The sequence below is a fragment of the Ochotona princeps genome, chromosome 14 (genome assembly GCF_030435755.1).
Source record: "Ochotona princeps isolate mOchPri1 chromosome 14, mOchPri1.hap1, whole genome shotgun sequence".
In the NCBI taxonomy this organism is placed as follows: Eukaryota; Metazoa; Chordata; class Mammalia; order Lagomorpha; family Ochotonidae; genus Ochotona; species Ochotona princeps.
Window position 1 is genome coordinate 16954653 of NC_080845.1, and position 22916 is coordinate 16977568.

The following is a 22916-nucleotide window of genomic DNA, read 5'->3' on the forward strand; positions in this document are numbered from 1 at the left end:
TGGTGGAGGGGGCTGTCATCAGGGCAGCCAGCCCAGTGTCTTCTGCCCAGCACCAGACCACAGACCTCTGCCCTTCAAAGCAAAGGGAATGACTCACCTCTGCAAGATATAGTACGCAGAATTTCAGGTCCCCGGAAGAGCCTTGAAGAAAACAGAAGGGAAGATATACGTTAGCTGTGGCCGGGGCATCTCAGCAGCTGGCTCGGGCACAGTCGCCAAAGTGTTCAGAGAGTGCACGGTGCTTTCTCGGAAGCAGAGGCAGAAAAGAGGAGGGCCCGGACAACAGGGAAGTCTCTGGAGGAAAGCCCACTAGCAATGAGCCAGGGTGCTGTTCAGCAGCAAGGCATTCGCGTGCTGGTCAGCCTGACCCTCAGAATGTTGAAATCCCACCCAAAAACAGGAAGCTGGGAGCGTCCTCCAGACATCAAAAAGCACAGACAGGAGCTGTCAGGTGCTCCCAGCTCCTCCTGTGTGGGCTGTGCAGGGGCTATGCACTAGGTGGAATCCAGAATTGTCCTCACAGTCCTGCCTCAGTCCCTCACCTTGGCCTAGGATCTCAAATTTAACAGGCAGCAAACTGTCTCCCCCGAGAAGACAGCTGTTCCCGCTCCTACCCTACCACCACACCCAGCAGAGTCGCAGGGGGAACACAGGCTCAGAAGTACCAGGGCATACAGTTAAATCCTGCTTCCATACAGGGAAGGCATCATGGAGGAAGCCTTTGAGCTAGAACTGGAAACAGGAAGAAATGGCACTGCGGGAGGTGGCACCAGTCTGGGCAAAGACGTGGAGTCCCTGAAGCTTTCAGCCTCCTAAAGGGAACTGAGTGCAGAAAAGTCCTACCTCCTCCTCCTCCTCCAGGACACCTGCCCCAACCACCACAGCCAGCCTCAGGACTTGGCAGCATCCCCCAGTGGTCACTCGTTGCACCATGCCTGGGACGGTTAGGAACTCCCTGTACTTCACAAGTGACCTCCCGGAGTAGGCTGTCAGTACAGGTGTGAGCCACAGTGTCTCCAGTACCACAGAGCCTTGTACCCCCTGCTGCTCCAAGCACTCCCAAGGAGAAGCCCCACCCTCCCCACACACACCCAGGAAGGCAGCCAACTGGCATCAACCCAGGCCCAGCTACAGCATGTAACTTGCCCCAGGTGGTGAGAATAAGATTACTTTCATTTTTTTTAACGTTTACAGAGACAGATACAGCTTCCATCCACTGGTTCAGGCCCCAAAATGACCCCAGTTGGGCCAGATTAAAGTCAGAAGACTGAAACTGTCCAGGTCTCCCACATGAGTGGCAGAGGCCTAAATACTTCTTCTATTGCATTCCCAGACACAGCAGGGAGCTGGATTGGAAGTGGAGCAGCAGGGAATTGAACTGGTTCCTATATAGGATAATGTGTCATAGATGGTTGTTTAACACAATGCTGGCCCCAAGAACTAAGATGTAAATCTGGGCAGCCTCCAGAGACCTGACCCTAAACCACTACATGCCACCCTTCATTTGTCCATGTTAGTGCTCTCCAGTGCCTCTGTCCTATCAAGACACCAGGCCTAGTGCTGGGCCTAAGGTAGATGCCCTCAACAGATTGTTGAAGCAAAGAAATGGTTATAAAACCAAGCCATGTCGTTAGCAGCAGGCAGCAAGGTGGAATCAGAGAGTGTGGGTCAGGCCAACATCCTGAAAAGCTGGGAGTAAGGGCCCTGGTGTGGGTGTAGACTGGGCCCCTGGGCAGCTAGTTCACCAGCAGCTCCCTAGATAAACATAATCCTGTGCAGGGGGCGGGGGGAGGCGGGAGGGGACAGGGCTACCAGCCAAAGCTCAACATCAACAGCTGGCAAGTTGATGGGGGCTTGCTTTGGGCAGAGGGAGAACCAATCTTTTCAACTCTCCCCTTTGAGACAGGTATTTGGAGGGAGGAAGGCCATCATGTTTGAGCAAACTGCAGTCTCGGGGATCTGCTGGGTCTGGTGCTGCTGAGGGTGGAACACCAGAAGAGGTGGTTGCTTTCCTGTTAACAGATGCACTGGGTTGTTTCCTCACCTTTCCACAAGCAGACCCTGGTGCCAAGAGACAGCCGACAGGTCTAAGGGGGGCAACAGACGGAACGTCTGTTGGAGAAGCTGGTAATGACACAAGAGAACAGTCCAGGAGGCCTGAGAAAGCTCAGGAGATGAGCCTCAAGGAGACATGCGGCCAAGGTCAGAGGAACACATGCTGGGACACACTTCCCTGTGCTGGGGAGGGCAGACTGATGCCCTGGCAGAGAGAGACAGAGACAGACAGCCGGCTCCCTCCTGCCCTGACCACCCTGCATTACTGCAGTTGCTCACTGAGATCTGCTCCCTGTCACAGCTCACACTGCCAGCACTCTGCGAGACGGATGGAATGGGGGCAGTGCTCAGCACGGCTCAGAGCCACATAAAGAACCAAGGGAGCCACAGCTGTGCAGGAGTGGGTTGCCAGGGCTTGACCCAGCAGGGAAGCTGGAGTGAGTGCTGAGGGGAGGACTACGATGTCACACCCCTCCCACCCCTCCACGTTTTTCCTTTCAACTCTCTAAATGCTGGGCCAACAAGGAGCCACACGGCTTTTGAGTGTGTCTCATGTCCCACCACAGTAGGCAGGAACATCATCATGGCGAGCGGGCAGGAGCCCTGATGTGACCCTCTATCACTTTCACAGAGTCCTCTGTGATTGGATCGGAGAGTCCAATCTCCACCACTCATACAACCCTCTCCTCTTTGATTCTCCAGATCCAAAGACAAGATGAGCAGGAGAAAGGAACTTGACCAAGGCTGGGGTTTGAACTCAGGCGGTGGCCTCCTGAGCCTGTGGAAAACCACAGCCTCACCCCCGCCCCCTCAGCCCCACCATGGGTTTTCCCCCGAGACCCTGCCCTCGGGAGGGGAAGGCATCTCTGACTGGCTCCTTCCCCAGAAGCCCACACTGAGCCAACATAGAATGGTCTCAGATTCAAACTCCAAACATTCTTGCAGTGGGGACCTGTGCAGCTAGGTTTTCAATACTGGGTACCTGGCTTCCCAGGGCGAATGCTGGGCCAGGAATCAAGCCCCCATCAACTTGCCAGCTGTTGATGTTGAGCTTTGGCTGGTAGCCCTGTCCTCTCCCACCCACCCCCCTCCGCACAGGATTATTTTTATCTAGGGAGCTGCTGGTGAACTAGCTGCCCAGGGGCCCAGTCTGCACCCACACCAGGGCCCTTACTCCCAGCTTTTCAGGGTGTTGGCCTGACCCACACTCTCTGATTCCATCTTGCTGCCTGCTCCTAAGACCAAAGCCTGTCAGGAAGACACGCTGTGGGCATGATGCTGCCGCCTGGGAGGCAGAGACACAAAGAGAAACAAAGCCAGCAGGTGGGCAGCGGGGACAGGAAGAGGTCACAGTGGGCCCCGCCAGCCGGAGAGGCCCTGACTCTGAGCACCAGCTCTCTGCCTGTTCCTATTCCATTTCCCGCAGGCCTGCAGGAGGCTGGGCAGGAGTAGGGCAGGTAGAATTTCAGTGATCTCCCAGAAGGAAGTGTGCATCCCCCTCCACCCTCCCACTACCATCTTACCCCCTTCCTATTCTGGGCTGTGACAGCATTTCCCTATGGTCATTCATTCACTCATGCAACAAATGCTCATGGGGCACCCATGATGTTTGGTGTCCAATGCTAGGCCTGGCTGTGTGCATGGCCTGAGGAGCTAAAGATTCTTCAGACATTACACAGGGAGTCCTTGGTCCCTGGGGCAGAGCGGCTCCCACTCCCAGGGACCAGTCCTGAGCCAGCGTCAACTACCAGCAGGTCAGGCCAGAACCATCCTTGCACACTGTGACATTCATGTCAGATTTCAAAAAGACAAACAAACCAGAAACCAGTTTCCTGTCATGAGCAATGTTAATGAGAGACTATCCTGCTCACAGGGAGTCCAGCTGAGGCCTCTAGCCCAGCTTCTAAAGCCTGACTCAGGCCCTTGCTGCTATGGTGAATCTCCAGGGCCTGGGGAAGCAGCCAGGAAACCGGGCGCCAGACTCAGGACACCAAGTTCTGAGGCTACAACTATGGCTGCAGGAGGAGGCCCTGGACTTCCGGAAACCTCTGAACCTACAAGCTGGCCTTGGGGGAGGGGTGGGTGAAAGCTTCAGAGATGGCTGAGACCTGCCCTAAGCGTTGCACTGTGTCCTTAATGCTTTGTTCTCAGCAGCCCCAGGGGTTCCTGGAGATCACCCCAAGCCCATTCAGGGTAGGAGCACACAGCTCTCCCACACCACCCCAACAGGCTCCACTGGCCTTCTTTCTCAGCTCTGACATGGACAAGTGTGGCCAGCGCCATCCCTGCTCAAGTTGGCCCACTAAGGGCAGGGTGAGGATGTGGTCTCTAGCCAGAGGACACTGTGCATGCAAACAGCCGGCCATGGCTCACTCTCAGCTCAGCGGTGTGATTAACAGTTGCATCCCTCCTCCAACTTCAAGTCTTGGATCTTGGAGCTCTGGGAGGGAAAATCCAACCAGGTCACAGTCTGGGCCTGGGCAGCGAAGAAAGGAAGGTACAGACACTGCTGGGGTTTTGGAGGGGTTCACTGTTATCTTTTAGGAGTTTTGTCTGGGAGGTGTCAGAGCTGGCCCCAACCTTCTTTTCCCATCAGAAAGGCTGAAATCTGGAAAAGGGAAGGGGCAGGGGCAGCTGTCCAGCTGCTCATCAGCAGCAAGGCCAAAGCCAGACTTCCCACCCAATGGCTGCTGCTGCTGCAGGTCTGCCATTGCCCTCTCTCCATTCCCCAGCCTTCCCTTCCACCTGGAAATGCAGTGTTCTTTCCCCCTCCCTTCTTTACAGCAGGAAGCAAACAGTTCTGGACTTGGGCCCATACCTGTCAGAGGGCCCAGACCCTTGCACAGAGCAAAGGTCCAGCTTTTGGAGTGACACAGTGTCTGTGCCCATTACTGGCCCCCAGGCAGTGCTCATCACATTTTGGGGTAGACTATATGAGCTGGGGACAGGGAGCTGGCAGCAGAGCTAGTACTATGTGCCTGGGCACAAATGTACATGTAGGGAGAGAGGGGAGAGAAGAGCATGGAGGGAGCTGGGTGCCAGACAGCAGCAGGTGAGTAGCCGGATGGCCAAGGGCAGAGTTGCTGGACCTCAAGCCTGTCCCCCTCTGGCTGGCACAGGGGAGCTTCCCAGGATGGCAACTCAGGGGACTGCTTGTCTCTACTGCCCCATGGCCAGGTGAGCCTGCCTGCCTGCCTGTCAGGAGCCACCCTTGTCAGTGGTGTGGCAGGAGAAAGCCAGAGCCGGAGAAGGAAAAGTTCAGAGCACCTTCCTGCCTTCCTGTGCAGAGGCGGCGAGAGCCCTTCTCCCACAGACTGCTTCCAGGGAAGGAGTGGCCGTCCCTGTGTGCAGCGTGGCTTTGCAAACAGTCAGGAAGTTTTCCCAGAGCAAAACCCGCCCAAGCAGAATTCTTTTGCTAGATCACATTTTCCTCCCTGCCCCTGTCCCCCTGAGCTCAAACAGGTCTGTTGTTGTTTTTATAATCTGGGAGAGGAAATAGAGCCCTTTGCAGAGGAGACCTCAGGCGCCAAACCAAGCCGCTCCACAGATACTCCCAGCTGGTTTCCCGGCCAGCCAGCTTGAACCAAGGAGATGTGATGCAAAGTTAGGGCTAGCAGTTCACTCCACACTCCCACAAGCCACACAGCTGGTGGCAGAGGGGGCAACAGGCTCCTTCCACAAGTTGATTGGCAACAAGCACTTATTGGGCACCCGTCGGGGGGTGACCAGCCCTTTGGATATATGCCCTTATTGGATCTTCACAATCTTCTAAGATGCTATTGTTATCCCCCACTCATACAGAGGAAACACAGAGGCTAAGTCACTTGCCTCCAAGGTCATTTGTTCATGAGAGACCGGGCTAAGATACGGGCACAGGTCTGTGTGAGGACAAAGTTCTTCCCACGCACTTGCTCCCGAGGATAAACATGTCCCTGGAAAGCTCAGGGCGCAGCCTAGAATGGAATGCCAGTGCTGAGCCAGCCACTTGCAGCCTGTTCCCAGAGGGGCACCTCTCACCTTCCTGCAGCTTCACGCTCTGGAGGTAGAGGGGGTTCCTCAGGACGTTGCAGCGACCTGGCTCGTCCTCCTTTGTGAAAAGCAGCAGGTCCGAGTAGGCAAACAGCGTCACCTGTGCCGGGAGACAACAAACAGAACTGATTGCTCCGATTGTGCCCTGGACACGGGAACCACAGCCTCCCCTGACAGTAACAGGGGGCATGCCTAGGCATCTGGGGCAGAACAAGAGCAACCCGGAGCTGTGCAAAGAGCTGCCTGCAGTGGAGACAGCGCCCACAATGGCCACTTTCCTACACTTCCACTCCTCAGAGTAGGAGAAATGGAACAGGGGACAAAGAGGGACTTTCGTGCCCCATGGCAGACCTTCCCTGAAGGTTCCTCTAGAGTGATCACCTCTGTGATCAAATGACCACCTTCTGCTGAGTCCTAGGTCCTTCTCACCAAAGTCTTCTGAAAACTCAAGTCAAGCGTCGTGCACAGGGAGGTTCTATTTCCAAAGCCCTTGTGAAAAACTCTAGCTGCATTCATCAGAAATCTGTTCGAGCAAAAGCCAGTTCCTCATCCTCCACTACAGATATGTACATGGCTTTTATCTCCTTTATGTATTTGTTGCTCCAAAAAAAAAAAAAGCAGAAGACTATTTTTAGACATTGTAGGTAAACCAACAGGCACACCCAGCATATTTCTAGGCTAAAAAAAAAAAATCCACTTGATCCCCTAATGCCACTGAGGATTACACTGTTCTTTGTCGTGTAAATCCTGCCGTGGCCTTTCAGCAAAAGCAATAAGATCCAATTTTAGATCCCCCAAAGAAAACAAAATATTAATTATTTGAACTCCTATTCAGGATGTAAAAATCTGACACTCCATCTCTTATTTAATAAAACAAATTGCCAGAGTACTCAGGACATATGGACGGGTATGGCGAGAGTATGTGGGATTATTGCTTAAGTGTAAGGAGTCAACATGCGGACATTTAGCTATAAAATTGTGAAAGACGACCCCGTAAGTTCACTTGTAAGACCCCGTCCTAAAAGAACATATGAATGCGTAGATAGCAATATGCAAGGATGTTCTCAACAATACTCTTGTATTTGAAAGACAAAAGCAATGTAAAAAGAGGACAGATAAAATAAGTTATGTCACCTTCATGTGGCGGAACTGTTATGACTATTAAGAGAATAAAGTAGAACTCTGTAGGCAGAAATAGAAATCTATCAGAAAATAGTACATGGTGCGGAAATACCTAGAGTGTGATCCACTTTTGTGAAACAAAACTATAACTCTCTCTAGTAAATTATTTTTAATTAACTTTATTTAGTTTAATTTGTAATGCAGAGAGATATAGATAGGCCGAGAGATCTTCTAACTTCGTTTCATTACTCAAATATCCACATCGGCCAGGCCTGGGCCAGGAAGAAGTCAAGAGACCAGAAGTCAACCTGGGTTGCCCGTAAGAGTAGTAGATACCCAACTACTTGAAACATCACATGCTGCCTCCTAGGATGCATCAGCAGGAAGTTGGAAGCAGGGTACCAGCAGGATTTGAACTCTGGCACTCCAATGTGGGATATGGGTTTCTCAAGGCGCATTTTAATCTAGGTACCTCACCCCTTCAGATCTTTCTTTAAAACAATTTTTATTTACTTGAAAAGTAGATTTATATAGAGAAAAGGAAAGACAGAGATCTTTCATCTGCTGATTTAATCCCCAAAAGGATACAATGGCCAGAGCTGGCCCAGTCTGAAACAAGGATCCAGGAGCTTCTTTCAGGTCTCCCACATGGCTACAGGGGCCTAAGGACTTAGGCCATCCTCTGTTGATTTCCCAGTACATTTGCAGTGAGCTATGTTGGAAGTGGAGCAGCCAGGACTCAAACAGGTGTCTACATGGCGCTGGCCACTCTAAGGATCTGAGAATACTCATTACACTCCTTAGGCTCTGGGAGAGTGGGATTTTACTTTACACATTTGTGCTCAATTTCCATTGTTTTGCAATGAGACTCTGTTATTATTGTAATTTCAAAATATCTTATATTCCAAGAACCACTTGGCTTTCGGAAAGTAGCATAAGCATCAGGGCGTAGGAAATCTGGACCACACAGACAATAAGGGACAGATGTCCTCAAGCTGGAGGTTGGCAGTAGCTCTGGCCTCTCCAGTGGAGCCCAGTCATGGAGGATCCAGAGCCATGGGCTGATAGGGACAGCATCATGGAGGACCAGATAGATCAGAGAGGCTGAGTGGCCTATCCATGGCTCCTCAGCCTGGGCTGGCAGACCCTGTAATTATCCTGTCTTTGAGCATCAAAGAATCCAAACAGGGATTCCAAACAGAACAAAAGGAGACAAAACAATATGAAAGTAGTTAAAGGAAGGGGGAAAAACAAGAGATAAGAGTTCATAAGCATGTGAGGGGTTGGCTGTCTGAGGCAAGAACTTCAAAGTGCAAGCTAAGCAAGAAGGCTCTAAACTAGTTACAACCCTCGGGTTCCCACAAAACACGTCCCCAACACAAGGGCAATCTGGCAGTCATCTCTGGATCCTTAGGAAAGCCAACAGAGGAAGTACTGGAGAAGACAACCAGTGTAGGCAAAAGATGGCCCAGACCCAGAAAAGGCTGGATGGAAGGAGCCTAGGCCAGGTGAAAACAGCCCCAGGCCATGCTGGGGCACAGAGTCCCAGAGCTGAGAATATGGTCTAGACAGGAAGTGATTAAGGCATGAATGAAAAATTTCCCCAAAGGGTCAGGTCAGGGAAAGGACAGAACTGGCACACGGCTGCAGGCAAGGCAGAGGGCAAACATGCCAGGGAGGTCATGTGGCCCCCCCTCCCACGTCACCAGCATCCTGCTGGCTTGGCTCCAGCCGCATTCACAGCAGCCCACAGCAGAGTGATGCCATCTCCATGGTCCAGTTACCTGCTAGCTCCCCTGCCCAGTCCATGGCAGTCACAGGTGTCTTCTTCACATTTACTCCAATGATGCACCTGTTTTCCCAAAGAGCCAGGCATTGCTGGGATCGCCTGGTTGCCAAAATCCTCACAAACTGGGAGATGACTTCTCCTAAGCTGCCCTAACTATACCTTTGCCTGGGAATCCAGCCTAAGGGCAGCGTTTGCAGAGAAAAACCTCGGTGCCCTGGTTAATGGGTAAGCTGAAGGAGTCAGGATGTAATGTGAGGGTGTGTCTGCCTTGTGCTTCACAATATTCCTGGAACTTGGCCCCATGACACATGCGCAGTAATTAGAGTTGGAAGGTTTCAATGAGGCTGCTCTGAAGTGCTCGTTGGTCTGATCTCAGGACACATTAAGGGTGTGATAAGGGCAGTTCGTGGTGTGGGACTGGATCGGCTCATAGACATTAGCAAATTTGAGCCTGCTGAGAGAAGAAATAGGACAAAGAAGCAAGGGAAAAGAGTAATCCAGAAAGATACTTATTGTGCATAAAGACACTTTCTACAATCTCAGGCTTCCATTCCCCAGGAGGCTTTCCCATACAAATTCAAAAGCCGACCAAGAACTCTGTAGCTGCAGAGTTACAGGGAAGCAACTGGAAGAAATGATTCTGGAGGGCCCAGCCAACACTGAGGCTCAATGGAGTTATCCAAATCTTTCTTGAGTCGGTTTGTATTCTTGGCCTCCACAACGTGATAAGGCACCAAGGGTCACATTCTTGGTTACTGTCATAGTGCAAGAGGAAGGAATGTATTTTACTTGTTAAATTGCTTCCTTCGGGCCTCGTGCAATAGCCAAGTGGCTACAATCCTCGCCTTGCATCCACCAGGATCCCATGTGGGCACTGGTTCATATCCCAACTGCTCCACTTTCTATCCAGCTCCTTGCTTGTGGCCTGGGAAAGCAGTCGAGGATGGCCCAAAGCCGGGGACCCTGCACCTGTGTGGGAGACCTGAAAGAAGCTCCTGGCTCAAGACTTCAGATCGGCTCAGCTCCCGCCGTTGTGGCCACTTGGGGGAGTGAACCAGCGGACAGAAGATCTTTGTCTCTCCTCCTCTCTGCAAATCTGCCTTTCCAATGAAAATAAATCTATTTTAAAAATCGCTTCCTTCAATCTTCGGGGGGGTGGGTGGATGTTCTGAGTTTTAAGGCTCCAAAGGTATACAAGGCAAAGGTTCCTCTAAATGGCTTGAGCTTGGACTAACTGGCTCGTTTTTAAAGGCCCGCCAAAGGCAGAATGAGATCCCAGGAAGCAGTGTTGAGCCACAGACTGGGATAGGAATTCCTGGCTCCAACCTTCCCTAACCTTGAAACGTACAGCTTCCAGGGAATCTCACTGCAGCCTCAATTTCCACATCCACATAGTGGGGACACTCAACTCATTGGGATCTACTACCTGAAATGCACACACAGGGAAGACATACTAGAACCACTCCGATAGGCTAGAAGTCAGCCCTGTAGCACAATGGATTGAGCTGACACTTGCCAAACCATCCTGTATCAGAGTGCTGGTTTGAGTCCCCACTGCTCTGCTTCCAATCAAACTCCCTGCAAATGCTCCTGTCTGACAAAACAGCAAAAGATGGCCTAAGTCCCTGGGCCCCCAGCCACCTACGTGGGAGACTCAGATGGAGATCCAAGCTGCTGCCTTCAGTTTGGCCCAGTGCCAGTTGCTCTAGTCATATGGAAAGTGAGTCAGCAGACAGAAGATCTCTTTCTGTTCCCCACCTCTCGCCAATACCTCTCTCCGGGATTCTGCCTTTCAAATAAACAAGGCATAAAAAATTTTTGGAGGTTTGAAAGTAAGCAAAATATAAAAGAAAATCTAGACATGTGTAAGGGTATATCAGAATGGAATTAAAAGATAATTAAAAGATAAGTTTATTTCATGTGTAGCTTTTACGAAACATGTATTTTTCTTCAACCTTTTGAAGAGCTCTCAGAAGCATGGAATCCAGAACATTTTAGCAGAACACATTTAGCTTTTAATTTCACTTTCCGTGAACTTTTTTCATTATGTCCTTTCATTATTTTTATTTTTTTCAGATTCATTTTCTATTAGTTGAAAGGTATATTTACAGAGAGAAAGAGAGAGAGAGACTCTATTTGCTGGTTCACTATCAAAATGGTCCCAACAACCATGACTGGGCCAAACCAAAGTCAAGAACCAGTAGCTTCCTCTAGGTCTCCCATGTTGATTCAGGGGCCTAACCACTTGGGCTTTCTTCTATTGTCTTCCCAGGCATAGTACAAGGGAGTTGGATAGGAAGTAGAGCAGCTAGAACCCAAACCGATACCAATATGGGATGTTGCATTTGTGTAGAGCGCCTTTATCCATCACACCATAATGCTGGCTCCTTCCTTGTCTATGTTTTGAAATGGCTGCCCTTTCCAACTGCCATCATCTCACCCTCATGATTTTATACCTCACCCTCTGACCCTTGCACTCCAGACACAACCACATGCATTTTCATAACACATGGCTCCAAGGGACTCTGGGTTGCTAAAACCTAACTCCAACCCCTGACGAGCAAGGCAGTTCAGAGGAGATGCTCTCAACGAAGAAACCCAGAAATCTAACAAACAACACCAGTGTGGCAGAAATGAGTGTGCAGCTTCCTCAGGGAGCTCCCTGACAAAAACCATGCCTGTTTGAAACCTCTGAACTCTGGTCTGCTTGATTAGATAACACAATGACAACCTCTGGCTTTCGCACAAACACAGTGCCCCAAGATGCTTAAGCTGGTAAGTCAGCCAACCTCAGATTCTGCCCTCGCTGCCTTGAACACACACACATATCCACTGCGAAGGTGGGAAGACAGAGGGGGTGAGGAGAAGCCACACCATGAGAATGGTAGCAGAGCTGGGGCAGAAGTCACACCATGAGAATGGTAGCAGAGCTGGGGCAAATCTGGGCTTCCTGCTTCCGTATTTTCTGAGCTGTCCACTACCCTAGGCCACCCTTGAACTTGGCGAAGCCAGTTCTGCATGAGGACATGACTGCCAGAAGCCCCCTCCCTTCACCTGGCCAGATTCCAGGTCTCCCATTTTTCTTACCAAACAGTTCAAAATGCAGGGGCTGAGCTTGTCCAGGGGCACTAGGGGGATTGTGTGGGTGAGCTTCTACAACCAGCACTAAGCAGGGCGAGCATCCAGGAAGCACAGCTCCACCCCACCCCACCCCCAAGCCCCATTGGTCTGGCTAGGAGAAATCATGGACTCATCCCAGCAGGGGATTTGGGATTTGGGTTAATAGAGAATCAGAAAACTTGGATCATCAACGTGTCCCTAAAACATTTCTCTGGCTAACTGCTTTCATCTTCTCCCTTACAAAGCCACTCATCACAGTGGGGCACAGGTGTTTGCTCCTTACAGGAAGCGGGGACCAACCAGGGGCTGGGGAGACCTCCCAACCAGCCAAGGACTGAACAGCTCTGGGAGGAGCTGAGCTCACCATCACCAGAAATATATGAGAAAGAGCAGGTTAGCCATTTGGTAAGGGTGAGGCAGGGTAGGGGGACAGGGAGACTCGCCAGGCCTCGTATAGCCTGAGATGGTTCAATTGCAAAACTGTCAGGAAGGGAGAAGGGTGAGAGGCCCCGAAGTCTGCCTCCCCAGGCAAACGAGTGAGTCTTACCTGAGCAGCCTTGTTCCTCCCCTCATACAGCAGGAGTTCCTCCGACAGCAGGAGTGTCCGGGCTGGGTTGCAGAGATCTAGAGGCTGAAGGCAAGACAAGGCCTGAGCCGAATGGGTTCGGAGAGCCTGGCAGGGTTTAGGCAGGGCTGAGGCAGGGCAGGGTGGTGACCTGCCAAGCTCCAATCCTGGAGAGGCCTCTGACAGCCAGAGAGGGGACAGCCAGCCAGCAGCCCACAGACCCATGTGCCCCCGCCCCCTCAAACGCAAGCTGGAAACGGAAGGACATGCTCCAGTCTGTTGTGGAACTGTGGCTGCCACCTTCCCCACCAACACTCACGTGACAGCCACACTTTCTGGCAGGAAGTCACCGGCTAAGGCCCTCTGCAGATCTCCTCTGAACTCCCTGCTTCCCGACACTGAGTTCCCAGTCTCCCCTCCACCTCAACTTCTCCCTCATCTTACTCTTTCCTCCCAGGAAGGTTCCAGCCATCAGACCCTGGAAGTATCCTGGGTACCACATGCCAAGAGATATGGTCACTTGGGTCCCTCCCAGGCCAGGCTCTGTTCTCCATTCATTACCCACTTGAGCCAAGTAACTCCTTCTCAGCCGTCAGTTCCCTGGTGACCAAGTCTCCCCCAAACCTCTCACCTGCTTCCCATTTGGCCCCGGAAGGAACTCCCTAAATCCTGAGTTCCCTGGCAGGCCTTGCTCTACCCAGCAGACCGGGGCCTTGCGGACATCTATTTATAACATGCCTTGCAAGGGCTGGAAGGAAGATAATGAAACAAACAGCAAGTGCACGCAACAACCCAGATGAAGCTCATAAATCACACAAAGCACAAGTAGCAGCAGCTAAAAAACGGACATGGGATGGCTTTATTAAACCATATTTAGCAAGAGGTCACACCAAATGTATGTGAAGCATATGTGGATAGCCAACAAAAGAAAAACAAGGAGATGTTGGCCATCAAGACAGCAAAGGACACAGGATATGCAGCAGAGACACACAGGCTTCTAAAATGGCAGCCCCAGTCTATCTCCTCATCTTAGCAGACACCTTACTCATCAGATCAGACATTTAAGTGTCACGTCATTTCTAGCTTTTGTATTTCACAATTTTAAAAGTTTAACTTTGAAAAACGAATCTTTGTTTATAAAAAAAAAAAACAGAGGCTAGCATGATAGCTCAACTGGCTAATCCACCACCTCCTGTATGGGTGCCAGTCAGTGTCTCAGTTGCTCTACTTCCAATCCAGCTCCCTGCTGGTGGCCTGCGAAAGCAGTAGAGGATGGCCCAAAACCTTGAGACTCTGAGCCCACACGGGAGACCTGGAGGCAGCTCCTGGCTCCAGGCTTAAGATCAGCTCAGCTTGGGCCATAGCGACCATTTGGGGAGTGAACCAGCAAATGAAAACTCTCTCTGCCTCTCCTTCTCTCTATAAATCTACCTTTTCAATAAAAATAACTAAATCTTTAAAAATCAAAAACAAAATAAAAATAATAGCCTCCTGGGAGGGCAAGGCCTTTATGTTATATCCTAAGAAAGAAAGGCAACCCAGAGACTGGTAGAAGCCAGGCTGTGCCCAGAAAACTGTGCGAGAGATGCATTTATGTATCAGCGATGCAGCCAACAAAACACAGCATGAGTTCTAGATGCACAGGACAAACAACAGACCCTGGGTGGGCAGCTGCCAAGACCAGAGTAGGAAGCATGGTGAGAAATGAAGCTGTTGCGGCTGCATCCTCTTGGAGGTGCTGAAAAGAGGCTAAACGAATAGAATCTTCCCAAACAGCCTGTGATCAAGTGTGTAAAAAGCCTTTAAAGACGTTTATGACCCATGACCCAGCCATGTGGCTTCTAGGAATACTCTTCCAAAGAAAATAATCAGAGGTAATGCATGTGCAAGGATTTTCATCAGAGAATTATCCACAATAGATGAAGGATAAACACTCAGACGTATCTAAATGGAGAACTCATGAAATGAAGGCGGCACAGCCATAGAACGGAAGAATGTGCAGCCAGCATAAAACACAACCCAGGGCACGATGTGCAGCCTTAGCAGGGTTCATGCTTTAATGTGTGTATTAAAAGGGCAACAGGATATGAAATGTAATCTGTTTGGTTCTTTTAAATGTGTATATACATACAGAAGAGACACCTACTGTTTACATTAGCTTTACCAGAATGGCAGAGTAGTAATGAGAAGGAGAGGGAAACAGGGAGGCAGAGGAAGAAGAACGCCCTGGAAAGCTGTGGGTCACCAGGTCACACTGGCACACAGGTTTGCTGAGATCAAGGAGACCAGATAAGAGATCAGACCTCTGGGCTCTCCCTGGACCATTTCCAAACAAGAAATAGTTAGAGGCAGACAGCAGGACCCTGGCAAGCAAGCACTGCACATCACGCAGATGGTGAAAGTGTACCTGCCTACCTCCCTTACCCCTCACATTTCCCTATGCATCCTTCTGGAACCCTCTGCTCCCTCGGTGAAACCCTAGGACACTGAACATCTGAAGCCATTTCTCCTCTCCAAGGGGAGCCTCAGGCATGAGATGAGGCTCCTCTCACCTCTCTTCCTGAGGGGAGCTTGGGGCTAGCTACAGGCTTACCTGAACAAAGACAGGGAACACCAGGACCTTGGGGGCCAGGGTGACGTAGGTGCCGTAGCTGGAGTGTGGGACATGTGGCCTCAGGACCGGGCAGTTCTGATAGTTTCCATGGCCCTTCATGGTCTGCACTGTCTTCATCAGCCGGGACTTCTTCCCCAGGCCCGTGGAGGATTTTCCTTTGCTAGGATTGCCTGATTCTGTGGAACAGAGAGGGGAATCATGAGGTTTCTCTATCACCCTTGCAAAGCTCTGTAGGAGCTGGGAATGGGGACTGCTCTTGTCCACACCCTGTTTCCTGGGCATCTACTTTGTGCCAGACCCCATGGAAAGTGCTGAGACTGTATAGCGGCTCCAGGCAGGTCTCAGGCCTCCAGGAATTGTTCCACATGCTAGTGAGAAACACCGGCAAGCAAACAGAGAACTCCAGGCAGGGTCAGAGCTGGGACCCAGTGACTGTGACAGAGGCATCAGTGACCAGGCCAGGAATCAGATCTGTCAGTGTGCATCCTCTTCCCCTGACCTCCATACAAATCAAGAAACTGCTCAGATTTGGGGGAAAAAAAAAACCTGATCTTACCTCTCTGGGTCCACAGTCCCCTATAGACCAGTCAGTGGCAGGGATACCGCTGGCCCTTGTACCATTCCCCATCCCCACTACTCCCCACACAGTTGGCTCTGCTCTCTTGGCCCACAGACTGGGCTCTGTAGTGAAGGCAGAGATAATGGGCTTCCCCATGACTATCAGAGCCTATCCTTCACTAACCAAGGGTGCTGGAGGCACCTGGCTCACCCTGGCCAGTTCCAAGTCTGGAATGAATGGTCCTTGCTGCCCCAGTTCCCAGGCCAGAGCACAAGCTCTGAGGTCAGATGGCCACATGCAAATCCTGTTTCCCCAACACTGGGGTGCTGTGGGGAGTACATGAGATGCTTCCCTAGAACCACAGTGCCTGTGTGGGCAGTGAAACTTCTCTCCTAACTTGTGCTCGTGATTCTTTCACTCAAAAAAGTCAAGATCAGAAATTAGGTGCCCCACAGGATTCTGGGAGTCCCAGGCTTTATGGTGTCTGGGAGGCACTTCAACTCTGGGAGCAACTCCTCAACTCACAGATGATTCAAACCATAAAAAGGGAACAAGGGACAGAGAGAGAAACAAGGTCACCCTCAGGAAAGAGAGCCCGAGTTTGAGGGCTTGAGGGTTCTCTTCAAAAGAACTTGTGAACACACAACTGAACCCACTAGAGGTCTGTGTCACAGCTCCTGGGCCTCCTCCTGCCACCCCCAGCCCAGGCAGCTATCAGGTAAACAAGTGGCTCCGTACATCTCAGGGGGGCCCCCCACCAACGCACGGCCTAAAACCCCAAGGAGAAAAAGTTAGTTCAGAGGGTTTCACAATCGCTCCCTCCTCCCACCTGGTGCCCATTCTTACCAAAAAGATGAGGAAAACAAGCTGACAGCCCCCAGTAAGTGACCACGGATCACAGTCAAACCTGGGGGCCAGCACTCAAACTGTGATCACTCAAACCACTTCCTGCCCCTTCTGAGAGTCGCCCAGAGAAGAACAGAAAGCCTGGCTGGGGCAGAAGCAAGGAAGAGACCCCACAGCTCCCTGCCTGGGTTGGCCCCAGAGTGGGCTGTGCTGCCAGGTCCTCTGCAGAGAAGCCCTCCCAGGTATCAAGATCTGGGCTGGTTCAGGGCAGGGACACTGACTTCCTCAGTCAGGGGCTGTCTGAGCAGCCCCGAGCAGGCTGCCTGCCCCTGCGGTCAGAGCTTGCTCCACTACCAAGTGGAGCTCACATACATGCTACCCCTAGGGCCCATAGGAAGCTGCATGAGGGCCCTGATGGGAAAGATCTAGTCAAGTGGGCCTGAATGTGAATGGGTAAGACATTACTGCCAACCCCAAGTCACTGGGTAATCAACTCCTCTGGTAGAGACATAGACAAAATTAGACTGGGCCTCACACCATGCTGTGAATGGAGCCACAGGGTGGACCTGGAACTTGACAGACAGATTTTCCATGCCCGTGCCTTGACTAAAGAAGGTAAAAAAACATGCAAGACTGACAAGCAGGGCACTGAGGCAAAACTAAAGAAAGGTATCATTGGCAGGAGCCAAATCCTGGGCCTTAGTCCCCTGTTTCAGACTTAAAAGAATTCATATCTTTGCTGCCACAGTCCAGCTGCCCAGGGCTATCACAGAATCTTCACCTTGAGTTTGTGACTTCCACAAAGTCATTTGGCCAGCAAGTGACACATAGATGGACCCATCCCATGTGGCAGTTAAGTTCATCTCCACAGCCCTGATAAGAAATAGTAAGTGGGGGCCCGGCGGCGTGGCCTAGCAGCTAAAGTCCTCGCCTTGAATGCCCCGGGATCCCATATGGGCGCTGGTTCTAATCACGGCAGCTCCACTTCCCATCCAGGTCCCTGCTTCTGGCCTGGGAAAGCAGTTGAGGACGGCCCAATGCATTGGGACACTGCACCCGCGTGGGAGACCCGGAAGAGGTTCCAGGTTCCTGGCTTCGGATCGGTGCGCATCGGCCCGTTGTGGCTCACTTGGGGAGTGAATCATCGGACGGAAGATCTTCCTCTCTGTCTCTCCTCCTCTGTGTATATCTGGCTGTAATAAAATGAATAAATCTTAAAAAAAAAAAAAAGAAATAGTAAGTGGGCCTGGTTCTCCCAACCTAGACTTGAAGTATGCTTTTCTTAGAGCAATTCCAGATTGCAACCCAGTTACTGAGTTCTGTGACCTCTTTTACTTTCTGCTTGTGACCTCTAAGGATATCTGACCCAAACCCCCTTAACACCCCCTGCTCCTCTACCTGCTTCACTGGGCAAAAACAGTTAGGAGGTGGCTTTGCCCACAGCTTCCAAGGCAAGCCCCAGCAGCCATCCCACCATGGCAGGGATGAATCTGAGGCTTGGCTGCCTCCACAGGGCAGGGGACAATGCCAAGAGTACCAGGAACTCTGGGAAACTTGCCAACCACAGAAAGGCAGGTGCTCCTGGCCCCAGAAGGATGTCAGACCCTGTTCTACTCAGAATGACTCTACCTTCCCTTTTGAAAGGCAGTCTCCTGCATCCCAGCTCAGGGGAAGCAGGCACCAAAGAGCTGCTCTCTGGTGATAGTCTTAACCTCTAAACAACCCCAAGTGTGTGTGAGGGTAGCCTTGTACCATGAATTTCACCCCTCCCTCTAGACCCCACGACTGAGAACTATGAACGTTTGCACCCTGGAAAATAGCATAAATGTGCCTGTATAGCAAAGGATTATTGTTATGAAGAATGCATGAAGATCAAGATCCTAATGCAAGATATTCAGAAAGTCCCTGTTGTTACTGACATCCTCATCTTTTCCCTACTTGTCCTTTTTCCCCAACAGCATATCTGACTATGTCCTTCTTGGTTCACCAAATATTAGATTCTCAGGGTGCAGAATGAAAACAAGGGTGCAGAACTGGGAGCACATCAGGGACTCAGAGACATCCCCAGGCACAGAGGGACTCAATCCCTGATCACCTAGTATGTGCAAACTGCAGGTGACACTCCCAGCCTTCTCTTCCTCTATCACCCAGCTTCAAGCCCTTAGAGGCAACTAGAATGTTTCGCCTTTGGTCAGTCATTCCACCAGAATTCTACTGAGTATTTGTTGTCTGCCATGCCCTAGGTACAACACTGGACACACAGGCCCAGGCCCTGCCCTTAATGAAGTCACCACTTAGCAGCGGCACCTCCACTCAAACCTAATGTGCTGACTAAAAGCTTTTTAAAAACTCATTGTTGATTCACTGTCAGATTCCTCCCAGATGGAATGAAGATCCATTTCCTATAGACCAGACCAAATGCTCTAGAGAGAAAGAAGGCACCTTCCATCAGTGCCTGAGCCTCATGGGGCTGGAGCTCTCCAACAGGTATAAGGAGGGCCTACTAAAACAAGATGCAGCCAACTCCATCACTAAGACTGACAGCTTAGAGGTAGGTGTCTGATGCAATGGTGGTGAAGACACCACTTGGGATGCCCATGTCCCATGTTAGAGTGCCTGTTTCAGCCTAGCTCTGTTACCAATCCAGTTTCCTACAGATGTGCACCCTTGGATGTCTGCCACGGATGTGCCAAACTTGGACCGAGTTCTGGGCTCCTGGTTTGCTCTGGCTGCTGTGTTGTAGCATTTGGCGAGTAAAGCAGCAGGTAGAAGATATTTCTCTCTGTGTGTCTTTCATAGAGAGTGAAAATAAATAAATAAACATATTTTAAAAGACTGAAATCTCAAGTTTCCTGGGAGAAAGAGCAGGGTTGTGAGGTTTTTTTGGGTCTTTTTTTTGTTTGTTTTTTTAAAATGATTTCTTTTATATACTTGAAAGGTAGAGTTACAGAGAGAGAGAAAGAGAGAGAGATTGATTTTCCATTTGCTGCCTCATTCCCCAAATGGCCTTAAAGAAAGGGCCAGGTCTGGGCTAGATCAAAACAAGGAGCCAGGAGCTTTCTCCAGACCTCCCCTACACAAGTACAGGAGCCCAAGCACCAGGGGCCATTTTCTGCTGCCTTCCTAGGCACACTAATAGGGAACTGGATCAGAAATGGAGCAACCAAAATTCAAACTGGCACACATATAGAATGCTGGCATTGCAGACAAAGGCCTTACCCACTGGGCCACAATCCCAATGTCCAACATACAGGTTTGAACCCAGCACCTGGATTTGAAGCCCAGAGAAGAATCCACCAAGTAGCAGACACAGCTGCACACTTCAAATGTGGACGCTCGGTGAGGCCTCTCCACCTACAGGCTCTGACCCCAGGCTGGTTCTCTTTCATCCTCCCAGGAGCGGCAGAGGCTTAGTAAGGAGACATGATTTGTTTGAAGCCACTTTGTTCAAACTCAAAATTCCATGACTCCTTTCTACACAGGCCCAGCCATGCTGCCTACACCACCTGACATCCTGATCACTCAGTAAAATTGGATGAGGTTCAACCAAGCACCCTAGTCCTGAACACTGTCCCTTACCCTCTGGTAAGATCTCACCTCTGCTTTCTCAGTTCTGACCTCAGGGGGAAAAAAAGAAACTGCTTCAGAGCATGAGAGAACCTACTAATAAGGAAAGAGTCTGGGGACCCAGGACCCAGGAGCTCAGAGGAGGGGGGCAAGGCCAGCCAAGACACCAAAAGCCTTTGACCTTGAAGGACATGGCCACAGAGACTCACCTTCTTCTGGAATGGTGTCCTCCTGGTACACAGGTCGCAGCAACTGCAAAGGGGAGACACAAGAACCACCTCAGCCACCAGGAACAGGGCAGCACCTGGGGTACAAAGTGAGCACCCAGCACATGGCAGGGGATTGGGGAAGGAAGGACAACAGCAGCTCGTGCAGCACCAAGGACCAGTGTGTTAAGAGTCCTGGAAGGCTTTCCGTGGTGCCAAGTAAGGTCTCCAGCAAGTGCCTGACTTCCTTGGCAGCTGCTATGACCACAATACATATCACGGATCCTTGGAACAGTAGGTCGGTTGGAGCAACTGTGCCCTCAGGGAAGCTGGGAAGATGCCACCTTCCTTACTGCAGGACACCCTCAGAGCCCCAGGAGCTCCCAGGACAGGAAGAGTAGAGACTCCAAACTTAGTTGACCTCAGGACACTTTTTCCCAGGATGTCTCACGGTACTAATGCTTTGGGCTACTGCACTTCAGAGTCCTACCACGAATGCGAGCAGTGTCTGCCTTCACACTTTCAATGACAGGTGTCCAGTAGATCCCAAGACGGCCCATTTCAGCGTAGGGAAGTGCAGGCTGTGTGTCACTGGAAATCTTGCAAACTGTGTGCCCTCCCTAGTCCTGGAGCTGTGCCTCAACACCACACAGACCCATCTCCACTCTCTGCTAAGATACCTTCACAAAGACCAGAGCTAGCACCTGCCCTTGTCCAGGCTCCTCACAGCCCGGTTCTGAGTCCTTTAGGTTCCTCGGCCTCCCATGGTGACCCAAAGCCTTCACCTCTTGCCACCAGCCGTCCGTACCTGGCTCCCAGGGTTCAGCGGTGCCAGGATGATGTAATTTGGATCTGTGGGGGCAGTGGCACGGGATAGCGCAGGCAGGGTGTGCTGGCCCCTGTGCTTGGTCACCTCAGTGTAGCGCTCCCAGCCACCTAACAGCAGCCCATCGGAGCTATCACACACCAGGTGGCAGCTGTGGCGCTGCTCAGGCCGTGCCTGGACCCCATGGGTGCAGTTCTTCTCCCGCTTGTTAGGGGGTGACTGGAGGTCAAGTGCCGACTTGCAGGAGGCGCGCCGCAGGACCCCACCATCTGGCCCTGGCTTGATCTGGGGCACCATGCGCCACACAAGCAGGATAATCTCACTGGGGCAGCTCCTGGAAGTTAGGGGTGGGCGCAGAGTAGAACAGAGAATTTGAGCCTAGGGAAGACTAAAGTCAGCCAGGGCAGGGACCTACAGGTTAGAGAGCAAGGGCAGGGGAAGCAGACCCAGGGAGAAGGCTCCAATGTCGGGGGGGGGGGGGGAAGGGATTCAAAGGCCATTTCAAGCAGAGCCAGCAAAGAGATCTCCTAGGTCAACTCTGACTGCCAGTGGCCGAGAACACTGAGGCTGAGTCCAAGATCAACAGGAAAGAACATTGTGCTCAACCCATGATGTCTGTCATGAACAAGCAGTATGCTAGTAAGAACAGGCAAGTCACCTCTATGCTGCTCTTATCTAGTTATTCTAAAAGCAAATCAAAACAGGAGGCTTTTGGATTTCATCCCAGAGAGCCAAAATGTAAGGGGCTCAAACGTTGGAATGGGCAACTGTGTACTAGAAGCATTTATAACGTCTCCATGCCCTACACAACAACAGGCTTAGCTCGCAGGGAGCAGAAGAAAGTAGGAAGCAGCCTGGAGCCTGGCATGAGCCCTGGGGTCTGGGTTGAGAGCTGCTTCCCTATAGCTTGCTCTGAGCCCCAAAATGCTCTGAGTCTGAACCCTCCATTTTCACGCCAAGAAATGGATTCCCTGAGGAGCAAAGTGAATTGCTCACGGCTGGGCAAGGGCAGGGCAGCCAGAGCAGGGTGGGTGAGGCAGTGTGCCCTGAGCTAGGGGCAGTTGTGAAGGGGGTGGTAGGGTGGAAGGTGACCCATCAGCCCGAAGACCCCGCTGCCTCTGTCACCGGATCTCGTGCGCCAGCTCCACACATTTCCAGTGCTCCACCGGCCTCTCGTTCAGCTGCAGCACGGTGTCCAGCTGCTGCAGTCCTGCCCGCTCTGCTGGGCCTCCTGTGCAGACAAGGAAAACCCATTGAGGGGCTCCAGAAGCCCAGGAGACCCTGAAAGGGCTTTGGAGTGCTTTGCTTCCACAGGGAGGTTGGACAACACCTGCCCTTTTCCTCTGGGTTTCTTTGTGAAATGAAGATCTGAATGAGGGGAGTGAGGGGAAGCTTTAAAGGGTGGCCCTGGGGTTCCTCATCTTGCCCCGCCTGCCTCAAGTCTCTGATCCCTGACCACCTTGTGCCACCCAGGTCCCACCCAAGGGCCTCCCATCTCCCTGGGAACCCTGTCCTGCAGGCCCTAACCCATGCCTTCAACATGGGTTACTGAGCACCAGCCTTGTCCCATCCCTAAACCAGCCCCAAGCCCTGAGCCCTGGCTTTGGCTCGTAAGGGG

At 51.5% G+C, this 22916-nt stretch overlaps 1 protein-coding gene across 4 annotated transcripts in view; it reads right to left on the reverse strand.

The window, feature by feature from the left end:
• RGS3 (regulator of G protein signaling 3) overlaps positions 1-22916 on the reverse strand; it is a 125674-nt gene that overhangs the window by 59979 nt on the left and 42779 nt on the right. For all 4 annotated transcript variants that reach the window (XM_058672851.1, XM_004594939.2, XM_004594940.2 and 1 more), the window contains 7 exons: positions 22424-22529; positions 21281-21632; positions 20476-20518; positions 15274-15470; positions 12663-12746; positions 6073-6184; positions 98-141 (listed from right to left, as the gene is read on the reverse strand). In XM_058672851.1, coding sequence (XP_058528834.1) covers positions 98-141; positions 6073-6184; positions 12663-12746; positions 15274-15470; positions 20476-20518; positions 21281-21632; positions 22424-22529 — 938 coding nt within the window. The remainder of the gene's footprint in view (positions 1-97; positions 142-6072; positions 6185-12662; positions 12747-15273; positions 15471-20475; positions 20519-21280; positions 21633-22423; positions 22530-22916) is intronic.